We start from the raw sequence: 18,809 nt of genomic DNA on the forward strand, positions 1-18,809 counted from the left end.
AGAAGATGCCAATTTCACTGGCAGGGTGGGGAGGTCGCGTCTACCTGCATGGTGTGGGGTTGTGACCCGTTATTTGTGGGTCAGAGGGAGAAGATGCCCCGCTTGGGTGGGGGAATTGGTGGTAAAGGGCGTCCTGATCTCAGAAAAGCAGGTTTCCTGAGATGCATGAATTTGCATCCATCACTGGGTTAATCCCACCTGACTCTCTCAGCACCACAGGGAAACTTGCCAGTTTTCCTGCTGGTATGGGCACTTTATCCTGTTTCAGGAGAATTCTGCACACTGATGCTCTGTGATCCACCTGATAAATGCTCCCCCAGCCCACTGCTGTAGTATTCCAAGGTCTAGGTTCACTGTGGCCTCCATCCCGAATTCTGGAAGCTGCCCCAGGCCTTCCTCAAATAAGTTCCAACTTTTGCACGCCACATTGGTCCAGGTGTGTTTTGGACCTGTGTGTTTTACTGCTGGTGTCACGGAGAATTAGGCGTAGGGGAAGATTCCAATTGGGCTTCATTTTGATGCAAATTGGTTCCACACTGGCCTACCTGCTGTAAATTTACGCTGTTGTGGAAGTGATTTCAGTGCTCCCATCGGCCCACCATTGAACCTGACAGCAGGAGCTTGGGAAGATTCCACCCCATGACTGGGATTTTGGGATACGTTGCTGGTGGGACTAGAAATCTAACAGGCCTGTGAAAGGCACACTAACTCTCAGCGGGAATTTCCACTCCCACTATGGTCAGGAAGGAAAAATCCAGTTGATGGATCTTCATAATGTTAAGAGGTCTGACTGCTGATTCGCTCAGCTGAAAGAGGCAAATAGATGAGTAATAAAAGCTTGAAGCTAAGCTGGATTTTTACTTTCAGACAGCAACACAAACTACACCTCTTGATCACATGAAAACTATGTGGGGCGTTCTTGATTGACTGGCTCATTCCTGTATGTTCATGAGTAAACTATGCTTATGAACAAAGACGTACTTACCTAATAAGGATGCGATCTTTCCTGACAGGATCTGGTAGAAGATGTGATAGCCTCTCTCAGCTGCTTGTTGTGAGATGACACGAGACTTTTCCAGCAGATCTAAATGAAGAAGTATGTTACAAACATCTCCATGTTCGAATTGGAGGATTAAAGTTCTTTAACTATCAACCACAGCAGCAAATAAAAAAGAATACTGAAAAACCAGATGCTTACAGCTCTCAATATCAGCACCAGCCAGTTTCCCAGATGGACCAAAGTGAATTCGGATGAATTTACCCTTGAGGGAATTACAAAACAAAATGAAGTTGAATTTAGTTACCCATTCCCATTAACATTAATCTTCAGTCTAAAGCAGGTCATGATATACATACAAAGTGGAGAAATCATTTGATATTATAGCTTTCACTAAATTTTCCACTGTCATCCAGTTCGTTAAGGATTGCACCAACTGCAGAGATTGTCAGCCCACTGAGGAACAAAACCTTCTGGCATTGTCTGCCTTCTTGCAGTGGAAACTGTTCCTCCTTATTTACTCTACCAAACCCGTCCATAGTTTTGAACATTTCCATCAAATCTATGGAATAAAACATCCAACCTAATTTATTTTCAATATTGGTCATCAAATATAGATTTCCTTTTATTCATTTTGGGGATCTGGGCAACCCCTGCAAGACCAGTATGTATTGCCCATCCCTAATGTGCCATAAGAGTGTTGTTGTGTGCCACAAGATAGTGGTTACATGGTCGTCATTACTTATACTAACTTTATATTCCAAATTGATTGAATTAATTGAATTTCATCCCTAATGTGCCATAAGAGTGTTGTTGTGTGCCGCAAGATAGTGGTTACATGGTTGTCATTACTTATATTCCAAATTGCTTGAATTAATTGAATTTCAAATGCCCACTTATCGTGGTGGGATTTGAATTTATGTCTCCAGGTTATTGGCCTATATCTCTGGATTATAAGTCTAATACATAACTCTGCTATTGTACCCTTACCTCTCTGCTACCATACCCCGTGGAACACAGAAACAAAAATTATTCATAAGTGTCAGAGTAGTTGATCATGAACTCAAAATAAAGGACAAAAAAGTTTAATTATGTAACAGCATGATCTCTTTTTTAACGGAACAAACACAAAGGTGAGTAGAAAATGGACTTACAAAGCGTGAGGAGTTGTTGTTTCTGGTAGTTTTAGCATTGCCGAAAGCTTCCAGCACAGGATTAGCCTGGATGATTTGATCTTCCAGGGAGCCCTTTACAAAGACAAAGAGGAAGAGGAATTGAAAGTTAAAATATCAGTTCAACACCCTTTTCTGCATGAGGATTTATTTTTATTCATTTTCAGCGAAGACTATTACACTGAATTCATTCCAAGTGTAACATCAAAAAGAATTTATTAAAACCCTTCCGAGCCAAGATAGGCTAAAATCATTTTCGGTGAATAATGACCCTTCATCCCAAACTTACTTTGCAATTTTCAGATCTAAGTGCTGATAAATAATAAATGTTGTATTAACGTAACAGCAATAAAAATGTTAAAATTTTGGCATTTATTGTCCCACCCTTGTTGCTGTGAGACAGTGGTAGTATACCTCTCAAAAGAAGCTAAACGCAACCACGTAGTGGGATTTGAAATTCTCAGATTTATTGGTACAGCCCAGATCCCATAGTTCGCTAGTTCACTATATCACTATGCTGATCACTGACCTTTTAGTTCAGTTAGCTGACCAGAGGATCACAGAATCCCTACAATACAGAAGGAGGCATTTGGGTCATCAGGCCTGCACGGGTAACAATCCCCCCAGGCCTTATGCCCACAACCCCACACATTTACCATGCTAATCCCCCGACACTAAGGGGCAATTTAGCATGGCCAATCAACCAAACCCACATGTCTTTGGACTGTGGGAGGAAACCGGAGCACCGGAAGAAACCCACACAGATACAGGAAGAACGTGGAAAATCCACATGGACAGTCACACAAGACCAGAATTAAATCTGGGTCCCTGGCTCTGTGAGGCAGCAATGCTAACAACTGTGTCAAAATTTTGATTCGTGTTTATATGAGGGCAGATTTAATATATCTTTTGTGAGGTACGATGTCATAATTAGGGCAGCACAGTAACACAGTGGTTAGCACTGCTGCTTCACAGCTCCAGGGACCTGGGTTCAATTCCTGGCTCGGGTCACTGTCTGTATGGAGTTTACACATTCTCCTCATGTCTGCGTGGGTTTCCTCCAGTTTCCTCCCACAGTCCAAAGATGTGCGGGTTAGGTTGATTGGCCATGCTAAAAGTTGCCCTTAGTGAGATGCGTAGGTTAGAGGGATTAGTTGGTAAATATGTTGGGATATGAGGGGTAGGACCTGGGTGGGATTGTGTTCGGTGCAGACTTGATGGGCCGAATGACCTCTTTCTGCACTACTGGGTTTCTATGGTTTCCAATTAGTTCAGGTGATTCAAACTGATTCACAAAGCTGGGTCAATTTTTTGGCTGAATTAAGCATGTTTCAAACAAATTTAAAGTTTATTATCAGAATTTTTTCTGGAAGAAATGCTTAGGAGGATAAATGAAAGAAATAAAGATCATAAACTTGTCTTTACATTGTCTTGTCCAAAGCTGTTTAGAAACCTAAAAGCCATGGCTTTTGTACTTTATAAGATGATATACTGCTGTTTGGGAGGTACTTAAATTCAAGGATAATTCACTTTATTTTCCAGATAAATAATAAAAACATATTATCTGGTTCTTGGAAGGTCTCCTTTGAGATTAAAAAGTGAACAATATACATGTGGAACTAAATGGACATACATTGCTCGTTGTCAAATTACCATTATTGTGGAAATCTTAATTCTTTCAAGACATGCTAATCCTATCCAAGACATCCTGTAAGCACCATGTATCTCTAACAATCTTCGACATGTGAAAATATTCCCCATTGCTGTCAGAGCATAGAATAATAAGGCACAGAAAGAGGCAATTGATATTATCATATCTGATCTGATTCTTTAAAAGAATCCAATTAATTTCACACCCTGCACTTTCTCCATTGTCCTGTCATTCTTTTGATACTTTCAAGTATTTATCTAGTTCCCTTTTGAGTTACTGTTGAATCTGCTTCCATTACTTTCAGTGCATTTCTGATCATAATAATGTAATTATTCACCCCTCACATCACCAATCTTTTGCCAATTGACTTAAGTCTCTCTCCTCTGGTTTCTGACCCTTCCATCATTAGAAACAGTTTCTTGTTATTTATCTAATTGAAGCCATTCAAATCTCTCCTTAGCATTCTCTGCTCGAGGACAACACCAGTCTTCCAGTTTCTCCACATAATCGAAGGCCCTCGGGTACCATTCTGGTAATTCTCATCTGTACCCTTTTGAAGGCCTCAATATTATTTCTACACACTTGTGCCCAGAATTGAACATAATATACTTGATGAGGGCTAAGGTTCAGCATGACTTCCTTTCGTTAATGCTCATAGATGTTAATAAGCTGTTAATAAAGTCAAGGATCACTTTTCAAAGCCTTCTCAACTTGTCCCACCACCTTCAGTGCTTTGTGTAGATACATCCACCCGCCCCCTCCACCCCCAGTGTCTCAATGTTCCTGAAATCTTTAAAATTGTCCCAGTTAGTCTCTACTTATTCTTCCGACCAAAGTACACCACTTCACAATTCCATCAAATTCAAATCTTACCTTTGTTTCACCTTCAGCTGACTTTACACCACCCATATTGGCAAAGTACTGAATAACCTTTTTGGTGTTTTCAGTCTTCCCGGCACCGGATTCTCCGCTAAGTTGGAAAAGGCACATTTTAAAAATTATTATTGATACATTCAGATTGGTTTTCTCTTTGAACTTTTGAAAATCCAAGACTGGGATGCTCCCAAAAAAATCCAAGTTCCCAACGTACAGGAAAACAGGAATTATTCCCACTGGGTTTTTTTAGCGTAATTATCAGAGTAAATCTGCAACACCAAACACTGCAGAGTGCCTCAGCGGGATTCACCCTGGAAAGTAGGGGGTGGGGCCTATTTCCACTCGAAAGGCCAGCAGTGTGCGCTGAGCGGGCCACTGCACGTGCGCCTATCTGTCAAGGCGGTGATTGGCCTATGTGTAATGGCCCTCACATTGTTGGCCTCCCGACCAGTGGCGAGTCCTGCAACCCCCCCCCCGCCGATCACTGGCCTTTGGACCCCCTTGCTGCCAGATTGCTGGCTGCCCGGAGAGGTCTGATCCCTCCTCCGACCCCTGGCCAGCCACAATTCTGCCTCCCCCAGCATTGCCCCCCCAAACCCTGCTGGCCCTCAGTCCCTTCCTCCCCCACTGATTCTCTTGCAGTCACAGCTGGAGGGAACCACTCTCGACGGGAGGGTGCGGGGGGTGGGGGGGTGGGGCGGTTGGTGGGGGGGTGCTGGGGGGACATGCTAGCGGGCCCAGAGAACACCATCACTGGCCCACTCATCGTATTGAAATGCTGATTTCAATATGATAACCAGCTCCACACCGATTTCCAGGATGGAGCTGTTGATGCAAAGAAACTTAGCCTGGGGGATGTGCGGAGCTCCGGGTGCCCAACGTGAATCCCACGAAACGGCTGCCGCTGATGTCTCCTGGCCTGCTGCAGTACATGAACAACGCAGCCGGCTGGGAGAACCCAGCCCACATGTCTTTGCAGCATAGAAATGGATGAACTTTTGTCATCAGTTTTAGATCAAGGCAGGTCGAAACAGAAAGAATTTCCCCTCTGAAACACCTTGGTATCTGATTGGTACACTTGGCAATGACAGCAGGTGAATTCTGCAGCAAATCTTCACCCCCAACGATGCCAGGGGATCTGGATGAGATCAAGGACCCTGATGAATCTGTTCCCATCTAGATTCCGAGGTGTTCCATGGACCCTGTGCCCATCTTTTACAAGGAAGATGCAGCAGGGGAAATTGGGTCAGTGATGAATCTTCCCTCCTCCTCCTGATCCCACACTGAGATCAGCAGCAAGCCCATTCAGACATGAAGGCACAAAGGATGGTTCACAGCCATCTGGGACGGAACAGACTTATGACAACGTGGCTCTGTTTTCGCAGGTCTGCCTGTCATTTTGGTCTGGTGAAAGCAAATATGGTTGTGTATAGCAACATCATGATTCTCATCCAAAAGGGAGGTGATTGGGTAGTTTTCCATCAATTGAAGCCCACACTGCTCTAAGTGATCTTATTCATTCGTGTAATGTGGATGTAACTATCCTCCACTAACTGTATTTTGCTGGAGGAGTCATCCTGCTTTTACTGGGAAACGTTGCTTTGTATTTTTTTCTAGTTCATCAAGTAAATAGACCATCTGCTGATTGTGCTTAATTGTCCTGTTCAAATAGACTCTGCTGAATAAATGGACTCTGCTTGTTATAGCATAGACAGCTGTGAGTCCTGCTGCTAATCCTGTTTGTGACATAATATAACTTTTTGACTGCTGACATAATGGCTTAATAGACACTCAGAACAAATACAGCTTAAGATCAAGGAGCTGAAATATCAGGCTGCAGTGGAAGCACAGTGGAATGGCCCTTCACTGTCTGCTCATACAACAATGGAGAAGGTGTCACAATTTCTGTGGGCTCGGATCACCTGCACATTCAGGTTTGCAACACAGAGAGGCTCCATGGGAAGCAGTGAAGCAAGAATTAATTCCTCTTTATCCAAAGGCTAAACTCTCCTTCAGACCCAATGCCCTTTTCCTGAAGCATTTAAAGGCAATTATGAGGTCCAAGACACAATTTGTCACTGCTCTCAACAAAATGGATTTCTCTTGGCCTGTCACATAGTTTTCTGAGAATATTTATCTGTGAAATCCTGCAAACCCTCCAGAAATAAGCTGCTGAATCGGGGCGGTATCAGTCAAAGATCTCTATGCTGCCCCCACCAGAGTTTCCAAGCCTCCATAATCCCATAAGGAGGAATTCTAGTGGAACAAAATATGTTCAACTTCATGTTCCATTCTGGCAGTTACATGATGAAATTCAGGCCCATAACATTTATTATCAGAGCAGGTTTTGGTTCAAGAGACTCATCAACAATGCAGTCTTGCCAGTGCTTTCCACATATCAAAAACAACTGTAAAAACATATTCTTTGATTAACTGTGATTATGTTCATGGAGATTTACTCGTGTGTTTATATAATAGTAATCATCCATAATATCTTTCACACAATGATGGAGTTTTAATTATCCCCAGTAGTTTATGATGTGAGTAAAAACTGTAACAGGTTCATCTCGATAGGCACTTACGTGATGAGCATAGATTGGTTTTCACGCTCTGCCAAAAAAATTAGATACAAACAGAATTACTGAAAGGCCCAGGTGTGTTATGAGAATGAATTTACAATGGTGAGAGATTACAGTACTAAATCACTGCTGCTCACTTTCAGCACCATTTGCTGACAAATGAAAGCAAATTCCTGTGCAAATGTTGCTGATATCACATGGCAGAACTAAACTCTTGTTGGTATTCCTTTCCTGTAATTCCATGCATTCATGCTTTAACTTGCACCAAGTAATTAAACAACAGTCCCTATTCCACTAAAAAAGAGCAGACAGTATTGAATCAATTACGATGGAGTGAAGAATTGCAAGGTGCTGTGTACTTGGTCTACACCAGTCTTACATGAATTCCACTTAGCACTTTATAGCGAATGATTGGGTATGGAGCCTCACACTGTAACCTATACTGTAACCACTGGACGGCACAGTGGTTAGCACTGCTACTTCACAGCTCCAGGGTCCTGGGTTCAACTCCTGGCTCGGGTCACTGTCAGTGTGGAGTTTTCACATTCTCCCTGTGACTGTGTGGGTTTCCTCCGGGTACTCCGGTTTCTTCCCACAGTCCAAAGATGTGCGGGTTAGGTTGATTGGCCATGCTGAGAACTTGCCCATTAGTGTCCAGGGATGCGTAGTTTAGAGGGATTAGTGGTGTGATATATGGGGGTAGAGCCTGGGTGGGATTGTGTTCGGTGCAGGCTTGGTGGGCCGAAGGGCCTCTTTCTGCACTGTAGGGTTCTATGATTCTATAAACTGAGATGCTTAAAGATCCTCAATTTTATAAACCGACAATAGGCCCAGTGAGATTCTCTTTGGTAAGTACCCAACAGTGATAACATGTACCTGGAGACTTTTCTTCCCCTTTAACTGAAATGTCATGTGGGTGGCATGGTGGCACAATGGTTAGTGCTGCTGCCACATGGCATCTGGAACCCGGGTTCGATTCCCGAATTGGGTCACTGTCTGTGTAGAGTTTGCACATTCTCCCCATGTCTGACTGGGTTTCCTCTGGGTACTCCAGTTTTCTCCCACAGTCTGAAAGAAGTGCTGGTTAGATGCATTAGCCTGAACAGGCACTGGAATAGGGGAATTTCACAATATCTTCATTGCCGTGACAACGTAAGCCTTACTTGTGACTAGTAATAAACGTTAAACTTTATGTTTAAATTTGTAATTTGTTAACTAATGTTTTTTCCAGTATAATTCAGTTTTTAAATGACTGAGAAGGACCAGCCTGTGTGCGAATATGACTGTACATGTGTGTGAGTACTAGTGTGAATAGGCATGAATGTATGGCCAAATCAATTCTGATCCTCCCAATGTAGCCAGAGAAAGTACAGAATAAACATAATAGCACAATACAGCATAATTGCAATCATAGGGCTATAAATGAGCTGGTGGTTCTAGGTGTCCTTCAGATATGAGAAGAAAGGGTACAGGTTGAGAAAGAGAGGGAGAGAGAAATACAGAGTGAATGATATACAGAGATTGGGAGACGTACAGAAAGTGTGGTATAAACACATGTCTCCTAGCCGAAAATCCATTCCACAGAGTGGAAGTCATACAGGATGGGATTTATGGCCTCTCTCGAGCGAGACTGGAAATTCCCGCCTGAGATCAACAGGCATTTCCATTTTCCACCCCTCACCTGCTCCGATTCCGTGGCAGGCGGGGTGGTAGAATTCTGGCAATAGTGACTTTGTTTCGTATCTTTTCATGGGATGTTGGCAACGCTGGCAGGTCAGTGTTTTGGCCTAATTGTCTTTATGAGGCCATTTCAGGAGGGCAGGTAAGAGTCAACTCCTATGGGTCTGGAGTCACATGTAGGCCAGACCAGGTTAGGATAGAAGACTTCCTTCCCTAAAGGACCTTAGCAAACCAAATGTGTTTAATACAACAATCGATGATAGTTGCCATGGTCACCATTTCTCAGACTAACTTTACATTGTCGAGATTTGATCAATTGAATTTAAATTCTAATAGCCATGGTGGGATTTGAACCCATGTCCCAAGAACATTAGCCTGGGCCTCATAACTACTAGTCCAGTAATATTACCACTGTGCTGCCATCTCCTCATATAGAAAAGGTGGGAAATATGGAAAAGAAGAACTGAAGAAAAGAAAAGCAGAGCAAAACGTTGGCTGTATACAGCAACCTCACTCTTCCCAGCCAGAAAGGAGATGATCTCCCATCTGGAGACCACATGCTGTACGTGACTGGGTTTAGTGTTACTTTGATAATTTGTTCTTCACTCACTGCAATTTTCTAGAGAAATCACCCTACTTTTATCAACTAAGGTTACTGTAGTTTTAGTCATGAGTGCTGTTTCCTCCTATTCTTTTCAATTCAACTCTGTAGATTGTTTGCTGTCATGTACTGTTGAAATAGACTCTATTTGATCTAAGTCCAGTGAAAAGATCTGCCCTGCCTCTAACTCATTGATTGAAACAATGGTGTAAATAGATGTTTTGTCAAAGCCTTCCAGCCATAACAATGTAAGTTTAATTAAAAGTAAAATGGATGTGGTAAGATTCATTGATAAAGAGAAGGTGCAAATACTCTGTACATGCAACTTGTTTCAAAATCTCTAAAACAGTCTTTCTATTCATCTCTTACCTACGAGCATGTCATGGTAGGCATTGTCTGAGATTGAGAAAAGATGAGGGGGCATCTCATTGCGTTTCTTGCCCTTGTACATGTTGGCCACTCTGGCACCATAGATAGGCAGCCACTTGTATGGGTTCACTGTTACACAGAACAACCCAGAATAGGTCTACAAAAAATGAAACACAACCAAAATGACAAGTTACAATTATAAAGTAATTATTCGTTTCATGAGTGTCTCAGCAACAGGAATGATGAAGATCCATCAATGAACCAAAGCCAATTACTGTGCATGAAAGAAGGATTGCATTTATATAGCACCTCTCATGATCATTAGAAATATCCCAAAGCACTTTACAGCCAATGAAATAGCTTTTAAATGTGGTTTCTATAGTAATGTAGGCAATTCACACACAGCAGAAGTCCCACTAATGGTAATGAGATATTGATAAGTTGATCTGTAATTTGGTTCAGGGATAAATCTGAGCGAATGCAGCAAGGACAGCTTCCCTGCTTTTCCTCTAAGTAGTCCCTTGAGGTTTTCTATGACTATCAGAGAAGACAGATGAGCCATTGGTTTCACAGCTCCACTGAAAGGTAGCATCTCTGACAGCGTACAGCTCCATCAGAAGCCTAGATTTTGTACTCACTTTTCTGGCTCTCAGCCCACTAAGCCTGCTTTGTAGCTTCTTCTGCACGCTGCCATGTCTGGTTGTACACCTACACTCAACCTACTATCTGAATCTGGGACATCCACACTGGAGAATGTACAGTAGAGAGTACTAACACCTCTGCTAACCAAATGTGTTTAATACAACAATCGATGATAGTTGCCATGGTCACCATTTCTCAGACTAACTTTACATTGTCTAGATTTGATCAATTGAATTTAAATTCCAATAGCCATGGTGGGATTTGAACCCATGTCCCAAAAACATTAGCCTGGGCCTCATAACTACTAGTCCAGTGATATTACCACTGTGCCACCATCTCTCCATGTAAAAAAGATGCGAAATATGAAAAAGAAGTTTTGGCATAATGGGCAGTAACTTCACTTGTTTCAACACTTCAAGAAACAATGCGTGTTTTCTAAAATTAATACTACCCACCACTTTCAATGTTTGTGAATTTTAGCCCTGATCTCGGTACCTCCTCTAACTTCATGGAACTTTTATAGGTTCACAGTACTTCGAAGAAGCTTTGTTTGCTATATTCGAGCACCCGCATTTCCATCTGAAACACTTCAATGAAGTTCAAGTTATTCCAAGACTCGAATACAACTCTCAGGACTGGGGGGATTCTTTTAGCTCTTACATCTTTGAAGAGGATAATAAATACACATCTCACCTCTCTTCCTTCATATACCCTTTTTCATTTGCAATGATGGTTCGTGTCTCCCAGATTTCCCTTGTCTCTTCTAAGCTTTAAGTCTGACTTCTGACAGGTGATAGCTCTGCTCTACAGCTTGACTGTGTTAAAATCACTCACTACACAGTCCTTGACTTTAAACTCGTCCTTTCCCAGTCCTTGAAAATTCTGGAACACCCCTTCTGTGAAGTCTCTCTTTACAGATACAGCATTCAGAATTTTCAGGGCAGGTTTAGCATAACATGACCTCTATTCCTGTTACAGACATGTCAGCCTTGGCTCAGTGGCAGTTGTCTTATCTTTGTGTCAGTAAGACATAGAATAATGCCAGTGCTTGAGGACAGAATCTAGACTGGCACTTTAATACTTCGAAAGGAGTACTGCTCTGTCTGAAGTGCCACCTTTCATACGAAATGTACTAGACAAGGAGAAGCGAGTGCCTGGCCAACATTTGTACCTCAGTAAAGTCCATCAAAACACATTAACTGTGCATTGATCTCATTTGATATTTGTTGGAACTTTCTGTGTACAGATGGATTGCAAAGTTCTAGAGGATATGTTGCAAATGAAAATACAAGATCTTCCTTCCTGCCTTCCTTCCCCACCCCTTTCCTTCTCTCTCCCCTTCATTCTCTTTCCCTCATTCCTCCTCCTGCCTTCCTTCCCACTCCCTTCCTTCCCACTCCCTTCCTCTCTCTCCCCTTCCTTCCCCCCACCTTCCTTCCCCTCCCTTCCTTCCCCTCCCTTCCTCTCTCTCCCCTTCCTTCCCCCACCTTCCTTCCCGCTCCCTTCCTTCCCCCCACCTTCCTTCCCGCTCCTTCCTCTCTCTCCCTATCCTTCCCACTCCCTTCCTCCCTCTCCTCTTCCTTCCCACCCCCTTCCTTCCCGCTCCCTTCCTCTCTCTCCCCTTCCTTCCCCCCACCTTCCTTCCCGCTCCCTTCCTTCCCCCCACCTTCCTTCCCGCTCCCTTCCTCTCTCTCCCTTCCTTCCCGCACCCTTCCTCTCTCTCCCCTTCCTCCCCTCCCTTCCTTCCCCCCCCCTTCCTTCCCACTCCCTTCCTCTCTCTCCCCTTCCTTCCCACTCCCTTCCTCTCTCTCCCCTTCCTTCCTGCTCCCTTCCTCTCTCTCCCCTTCCTTCCCCCCACCTTCCTTCCCACCCCTTCCTCTCTCTCCCCTTCCTTCCCCCTCCCCTTCCTCTCTCTCCCCTTCCTTCCTGCTCCCTTCCTCTCTCTCCCCTTCACTTCCCGCTCCCTTCCTCTCTCTCCCCTTCCTTCCCACTCCCTTCCTCTCTCTCCCCTTCCTTCCCGCTCCCTTCCTCCTCTCCTCTTCCTTCCCCCCACCTTCCTTCCCGCTCCCTTCCTTCTCTCTCCCTTCCCTCTTCCCTTTCTTCCCCCCACCTTCCTTCCACTCCCTTCCTCTCTCTCCCCTTCCTTCCCACTCCCTTCCTCTCTCTCCCCTTCCTTCCCTCCCTTCCTCCTCTCCCCTTCCTTCCCCCCACCTTCCTTCCCACTCCCTTCCTCTCTCTCCCCTTCCTTCCACTCCCTTCCTCTCTCTCCCCTTCCTTCCCCCCACCTTCCTTCCCACTCCCTTCCTCTCTCTCCCCTTCCTTCCCCCTCCCTTCCTCCCTCTCCTCTTCTCTCTACCCCTTCCTTCCCACTCCCTTCCCTCTCTCCCCTTCCTTCCCACTCCCTTCCTCTCTCTCCCCTTCCCTTCCCGCTCCCTTCCTCTCTCCCCCTTCCTTCCCCCACCTCCTCCACGTCCTCCCTCTCTCCCCTTCCTTCCCCTCCTTCTCCCCTCCTCCTCTCCTTCCCCCCACCTTCCTTCCCCACTCCCTTCCTCTCTCTCCCCTTCCTTCCCTCCCTTCCTCCCTCTCCTCTTCCTCTCTCTCCCCTTCCTTCCCTCCCTTCCTCTCTCTCCCCTTCCTTCTCACTCCCTTCCTCTCTCTCCCCTTCCTTCCCACTCCCTTCCTCTCTCTCCCCTTCTTCCACTCCCTTCCTCTCTCTCCCCTTCCTTCCCCCCACCTTCCTTCCCACTCCCTTCCTCTCTCTCCCCTTCCTTCCCACTCCCTTCCTCCCTCTCCTCTTCTCCCCCAACCTTCCTTCCACTCCCTTCCTCTCTCTCCCCTTCCTTCCCACCCCTTCTCCCTCTCCTCTTCCTTCCCCCCACCTTCCTTCCCACTCCTTTCCTCTCTCTCCCTTCCTTCCCACCCCCTTCCTCCTCTCCTCTTCCCCCCCACCTTCCTTCCCACTCCCTTCCTCTCTCTCTCCCCTTCCTTCCCACTCCTTCCTCTCTCTCCCCTTCCTTCCCCCCACCTTCCTTCCCACTCCCTTCCTCTCTCTCCCTTCCTTCCCCCCACCTCCTTCCCACTCCCTTCCTCTCTCCCTTCCTTCCCACTCCCTCCTCCCTCTCCTCTTCCTCCCCCCACCTTCCTTCCCACTCCCTTCCTCTCTCTCCCCTTCCTTCCCACTCCCTTCCTCTCTCTCCCCTTCCTTCCCACTCCCTTCCTCCCTCTCCTCTTCCTTCCCCCCACCTTCCTTCCCACTCCCTTCCTCTCTTTCCCCTTCCTTCCCGCTCCCTTCCTCTCTCCCCTTCCTTCCCACTCCCTTCCTCTCTAATCCCCTTCCTTCCACTCCCTTCCTCCCTCTCCTCTTCCTTCCCCCCACCTTCCATCCCACTCCCTTCCTCTCTCTCCCCTTCCCTCCCCACTCCCTTCCTCTCTCTCCCCTTCCTTCCACTCCCTTCCTCCCTCTCCTCTTTCTTCCCCCACCTTCCTTCCCACTCCCTTCCTCTCTTTCCCCTTCCTTCCCGCTCCCTTCCTCTCTCTCCTCTTCCTTCCACTCCCTTCCTCTCTCTCCCCTTCCTTCCCACTCCCTTCCTCTCTCTCCCTTCCTTCCCACTCCCTTCCTCTCTCTCCCCTTCCTTCTCACTCCCTTCCTCTCTCTCCCCTTCCTTCCCGCTCCCTTCCTCCCTCTCCTCTTCCTCCCCCCACCTTCCTTCCCGCTCCTTCCTTCTCTCTCCCTTCCCTCTTCCTTTCTTCCCCCCACCTTCCTTCCCACTCCCTTCCTCTCTCTCCCCTTCCTTCCCACTCCCTTCCTCTCTCTCCCCTTCCTTCTCACTCCCTTCCTCTCTCTCCCCCTTCCTTCCCACTCCCTTCCTCCCTCTCCTCTTCCTTCCCACTCCTTCCTCTCTCTCCCCTTCCTTCTCACTCCCTTCCTCTCTCTCCCCTTCCTTCCCCGCTCCCTTCCTCTCTCTCCCCTTCCTTCCCACTCCCTTCCTCCCACTCCCTTCCTCTCTCTCCCCTTCCTTCCCCTCCCTTCCTCCCTCTCCTCCTTCCTTCCCCCCACCTTCCTTCCCACTCCCTTCCTCTCTCCCCTTACCTTCCCACTCCCTTCCTCTCTCTCCCCTTCCTCCCCCACCTTCCCTTCCCACTCCCTTCCTCTCTCTCCTCTTCCGTCCCCCACCTTCCTTCCCACTCCTTCCTCTCTCTCCCCTTCCTTCCCACTCCCTTCCTCCCTCTCCTCTTCCTTCCCCCCACCTTCCTTCCCACTCCCTTCCTCTCTCTCCCCTTCCTTCCCACTCCCTTCCTCTCTCTCCCCTTCCTTCCCACTCCCTTCCTCCCTCTCCTCTTCCTTCCCCCCACCTTCCTTCCCACTCCCTTCCTCTCTTTCCCCTTCCTTCCCGCTCCCTTCCTCTCTCTCCCCTTCCTTCCCACTCCCTTCCTCTCTCTCCCCTTCCTTCCCACTCCATTCCTCCCTCTCGTCTTCCTTCCCCCCACCTTCCTTCCCACTCCCTTCCTCTCTCTCCCCTTCCTTCCCACTCCCTTCCTCTCTCTCCCCTTCCTTCCCACCCCTTCCTCCCTCTCCTCCCTTCCCTCTCCTCCTCTCTTTCCCCTTCCTTCCCGCTCCCTTCCCTCTCTCCTCTTCCTTCCCACTCCCTTCCTCCTCCTCCCTTCCTTCCCACTCCCTTCCTCTCTCTCCCCTTCCTTCCCACTCCCTTCCTCTCTCTCCCCTTCCTTCCCACTCCCTTCCTCTCTCTCCCCTTCCTTCTCACTCCCTTCCTCTCTCTCCCCTTCCTTCCCGCTCCTTCCTCCCTCTCCTCTTCCTTCCCCCCACCTTCCTTCCCGCTCCCCTTCCTTCTCTCTCCCTTCCCTCTTCCCTTTCTTCCCCCCACCTTCCTTCCCACTCCCTTCCTCTCTCTCCCTTCCTTCCCACTCCCTTCCTCTCTCTCCCCTTCCTTCTCACTCCTTCCTCTCTCTCCCTTCCTTCCACTCCCTTCCTCCCTCTCCTCTTCCTTCCCACTCCCTTCCTCTCTCTCCCCTTCCTTCTCACTCCCTTCCTCTCTCTCCCCTTCCTTCCCGCTCCCTTCCTCTCTCTCCCCTTCCTTCCCCCCACCTTCCTTCCCACTCCCTTCCTCTCTCTCCCCTTCCTTCCCACTCCCTTCCTCCCTCTCCTCTTCCTTCCCCCCACCTTCCTTCCCACTCCCTTCCTCTCTCTCCCCTTCCTTCCCCACTCCCTTCCTCTCTCTCCCCTTCCTTCCCACTCCCTTCCTCTCTCTCCCCTTCCTTCCCACTCCCTTCCTCTCTCTCCCCTTCCTTCCCACTCCCTTCCTCTCTCTCCCCTTCCTTCTCACTCCCTTCCTTCCCTCTCCCCTTCATTCTCTTTCCCCTTCATTCCTTTCCCTGCCTTCCTTCCTGCCCCCTTCCTACCCTCTCCCTTTCCTTCCCTTCCCCTTCATTCCATTCCCTGTCTTCCTTCCCCACCCTCTTCCTTTGTTTCCTCTTCTTTTATTCCCCTTCCTTCCTTCTTCTCTCCTTCCTTCCTGCCTCCTTTCCTAACCAAGGTTATTAGCACCGCTTGCTCCCCCCTCACCCACTGCCTCCTCCCCCACCCCACTCCCCCCCCCCCGACCCCCCACCCACCCACCAGTTTCTCCCAATTTTAACGAAAATGGATAGGCACAGAAGAGTCCCATGTGACATACATAGATTCGCATATTGATGTAGCGATCACGTAGGTTCACAAGAACGCTGGCCTCATTTAGATAGGTCAGGTTGGCCATGTCAGTGGCTTGGTAAAACTTTGGTGGATTCATTTGCTGAACATCATTCTTCTTCATTGTCACAGTCTGAAAAAAGCACATCAGAGATTGTTATTTTGGAGCAAAACGTGGTCATCAATTAAATGATGAGGATTTTATTACCATTGATTGTTACCAAGCAAAACAGACAGAAGTGTAAATTGCCAAGATATTTATTTTATCTAAATAACATCATATAAAAATGGAATATCCAAAATACCATTGATCAGCTTGAAGCTTTGTGTTTTGCCATTTGATTTCAAGGGAAGTTGGTGTATAGATCCTAATTTTTTTTGGAACGCTAAGTAACTTTACAGTTTATTTTTGGCTTCCTTTTTCACAAATTCATAGATTGATTGCAGCACTGAAGAGGGCCATTTGGCCCATGGTATGTGTAGTGGCTGTCTGATTGTGCAATTCACCCTGTGCCCCTCTCATCTTCTCCCTGTAACCCTGCACATTCTTCCTTTTCACATTCTCCTTTTCACCGTTCAATTTTTAGAAAACATCTTTACGACTGTGCCTTATTTTGTAAATGAGGACATGCTATAGTATATTTGCAAGCACACAGCACCTGATACTCTCGCCATAAAGATCACAAAGATATAGAACAGATGAGAGAAGCTGTTTGGGCCACACAGCTCACTTTTCCATGGGAATCTCTGCTTCTTCCATCCACGTTCTTCTATCCATACAACTCCCTCTTGAATGATCCCTGAGCTTTCGACTCCATTACACTGTCCATAAAGCCACTCATGGCATTGACCACAATGTACAAAGAAGTGAATCCTGACTCAGTGCTTAGTGTTTCCCAAATATTCGTTTGTACCCATGTCCTCTTGTCTTACAGCTTCGGCTCAACTTAGAACCTTACTGCGGGTTAAGCCTAATAGTACCTAATGTACGTCTTGACAGTCCCCTTGAACACATTTCCTTTCACAGACTCATGGAATCCCTACAGTGCAGTAGAAGGCCATTCAGCCCATCGAGCCTGCACCAACAACAATTCCACCCAGGCCTTACCCCCGTAATCCCACGTATTTATCCTGCTAGCCACTCCCCCCTGACATTAAGGAACGATTTACCGTAGCCAGTCAACCTAACCTGCACAATTTTAAGGGGCAATTCAGCACGGCCAATCCGCCTTATCTACACATCTTTAGACTGTGGGAGGAAACCGTCGCAGATGGAGGACACCCACACAGATACGGGGAGAATGTGCAAACTCCACACAGACAGTCACTCAAGGCTGGAATTGAACCCGGGTCCCTGGTGCTGTGAGGCAGCAGTGCTAACCACTGTGCTACCGTGCCCCCCACAAGGTTGAAGAGCCCACCTTTACATGCATAATTTATTGATATGGTTGCTATGTGATAAGGTCAGAAAGCATTTGGAGTAGAAAAGATGTCATGGAAATTCTAAGCAACATTTGCAATCACTCTTACGCGAATCCTGATAAATTGAAGCCAATTCGAAGGATATAATTCAAGATATTTATACCAGTGACTGACGGTCAAATTCAGGTAAATATCTTAACTCCCCTGACCTCCAATTATCAAAGCAAATGAGGTCAACGCTGAAATTCACCATTTAGCACAAGATGCATTCATGCAATTTTTAAAATGTCACAAATAGATGTTGTTCTTTATTTCCCTCAATACAAACCTGTAAGATCATTTTTACTTACTTGATTCCTGCCAGTCTTCACAGTGACTTGGTCACCTTGCTCAGACTGGATCTGTCCATCAATAAAGCCATCTTTTTCATCCTTGACCCAACAGGACTTCTTAATGTCGTAGGGTCTGTTCATATAGTCCAGTTTCTCCTTTTCACTGGGAGCCAGATAAGGCATGGGATCGACATCATCTCCACACTCTCCTTTGCCAACCATTTTGAATTTGACTTGATTGCAGGGAACTAATCGAGGAGAAAGAGAACTCCCTCTGGGTGCAAAAAAAGAATAAAGCAATCTAGAAAGAGAGGACGAGATATTTCTGCAAACCTACTTGATGTGTCCCAAAATCCACTATCTTAACATCCCACTGTGATTCCTGGATACATCCACCTGTGACCTTTGTTGCTGGCCTTACTCAATTTCGAGGCCTTGGGGAAGGCAGGAGCTCATGTGGGGCTGGATTTTCACCAAGTTGGGGCAACTTCAGAGACCTTTACAAAAGGGAGCCTTTGAACATTTGAACACTGGTAAAATGGCGTGGTGACAGAATTCCCACACCCATTTCCAACATATCCCATTTTTGTTGGTAGGGGAAGGGGATGGAGTGTGAATCATACAGGAAGAAGCCAAAACTAAGCATGGCCATTTGAACTTAATGTGGAGTTCAGACAGACCCAGTTTTCATTGTTCCCTTTTGTGGCCCTGACCCATAATCACTAATTTCTGGAGCATAACACTGTTTAAGTGACTTAACCTTAAGCTATTTAAATCCCCAGCC

At 46.5% G+C, this 18,809-nt stretch overlaps 1 protein-coding gene across 1 annotated transcript in view; it reads right to left on the reverse strand.

Annotated features, from left to right (window-relative positions):
- The window catches only part of LOC145354649 (myosin-16-like), a 77,416-nt gene extending 59,184 nt beyond the window's left edge, over positions 1-18,232 (reverse strand). The window contains exons 1-8 of the mRNA XM_080206080.1: positions 18,044-18,232; positions 16,261-16,404; positions 9,926-10,082; positions 7,279-7,306; positions 4,694-4,790; positions 2,152-2,244; positions 1,199-1,262; positions 986-1,084 (exon numbers count right to left, since the gene is read on the reverse strand). Coding sequence (XP_080062206.1) covers positions 986-1,084; positions 1,199-1,262; positions 2,152-2,244; positions 4,694-4,790; positions 7,279-7,306; positions 9,926-10,082; positions 16,261-16,404; positions 18,044-18,208 — 847 coding nt within the window. The 5' untranslated portion in view covers positions 18,209-18,232. The remainder of the gene's footprint in view (positions 1-985; positions 1,085-1,198; positions 1,263-2,151; positions 2,245-4,693; positions 4,791-7,278; positions 7,307-9,925; positions 10,083-16,260; positions 16,405-18,043) is intronic.
- Positions 18,233-18,809: the final 577 nt, after the last annotated feature.

Source organism: Carcharhinus amblyrhynchos, chromosome 18 (assembly GCF_965287045.1).
Source record: "Carcharhinus amblyrhynchos chromosome 18, sCarAmb.v2.hapA, whole genome shotgun sequence".
NCBI lineage: Eukaryota > Metazoa > Chordata > Chondrichthyes > Carcharhiniformes > Carcharhinidae > Carcharhinus > Carcharhinus amblyrhynchos.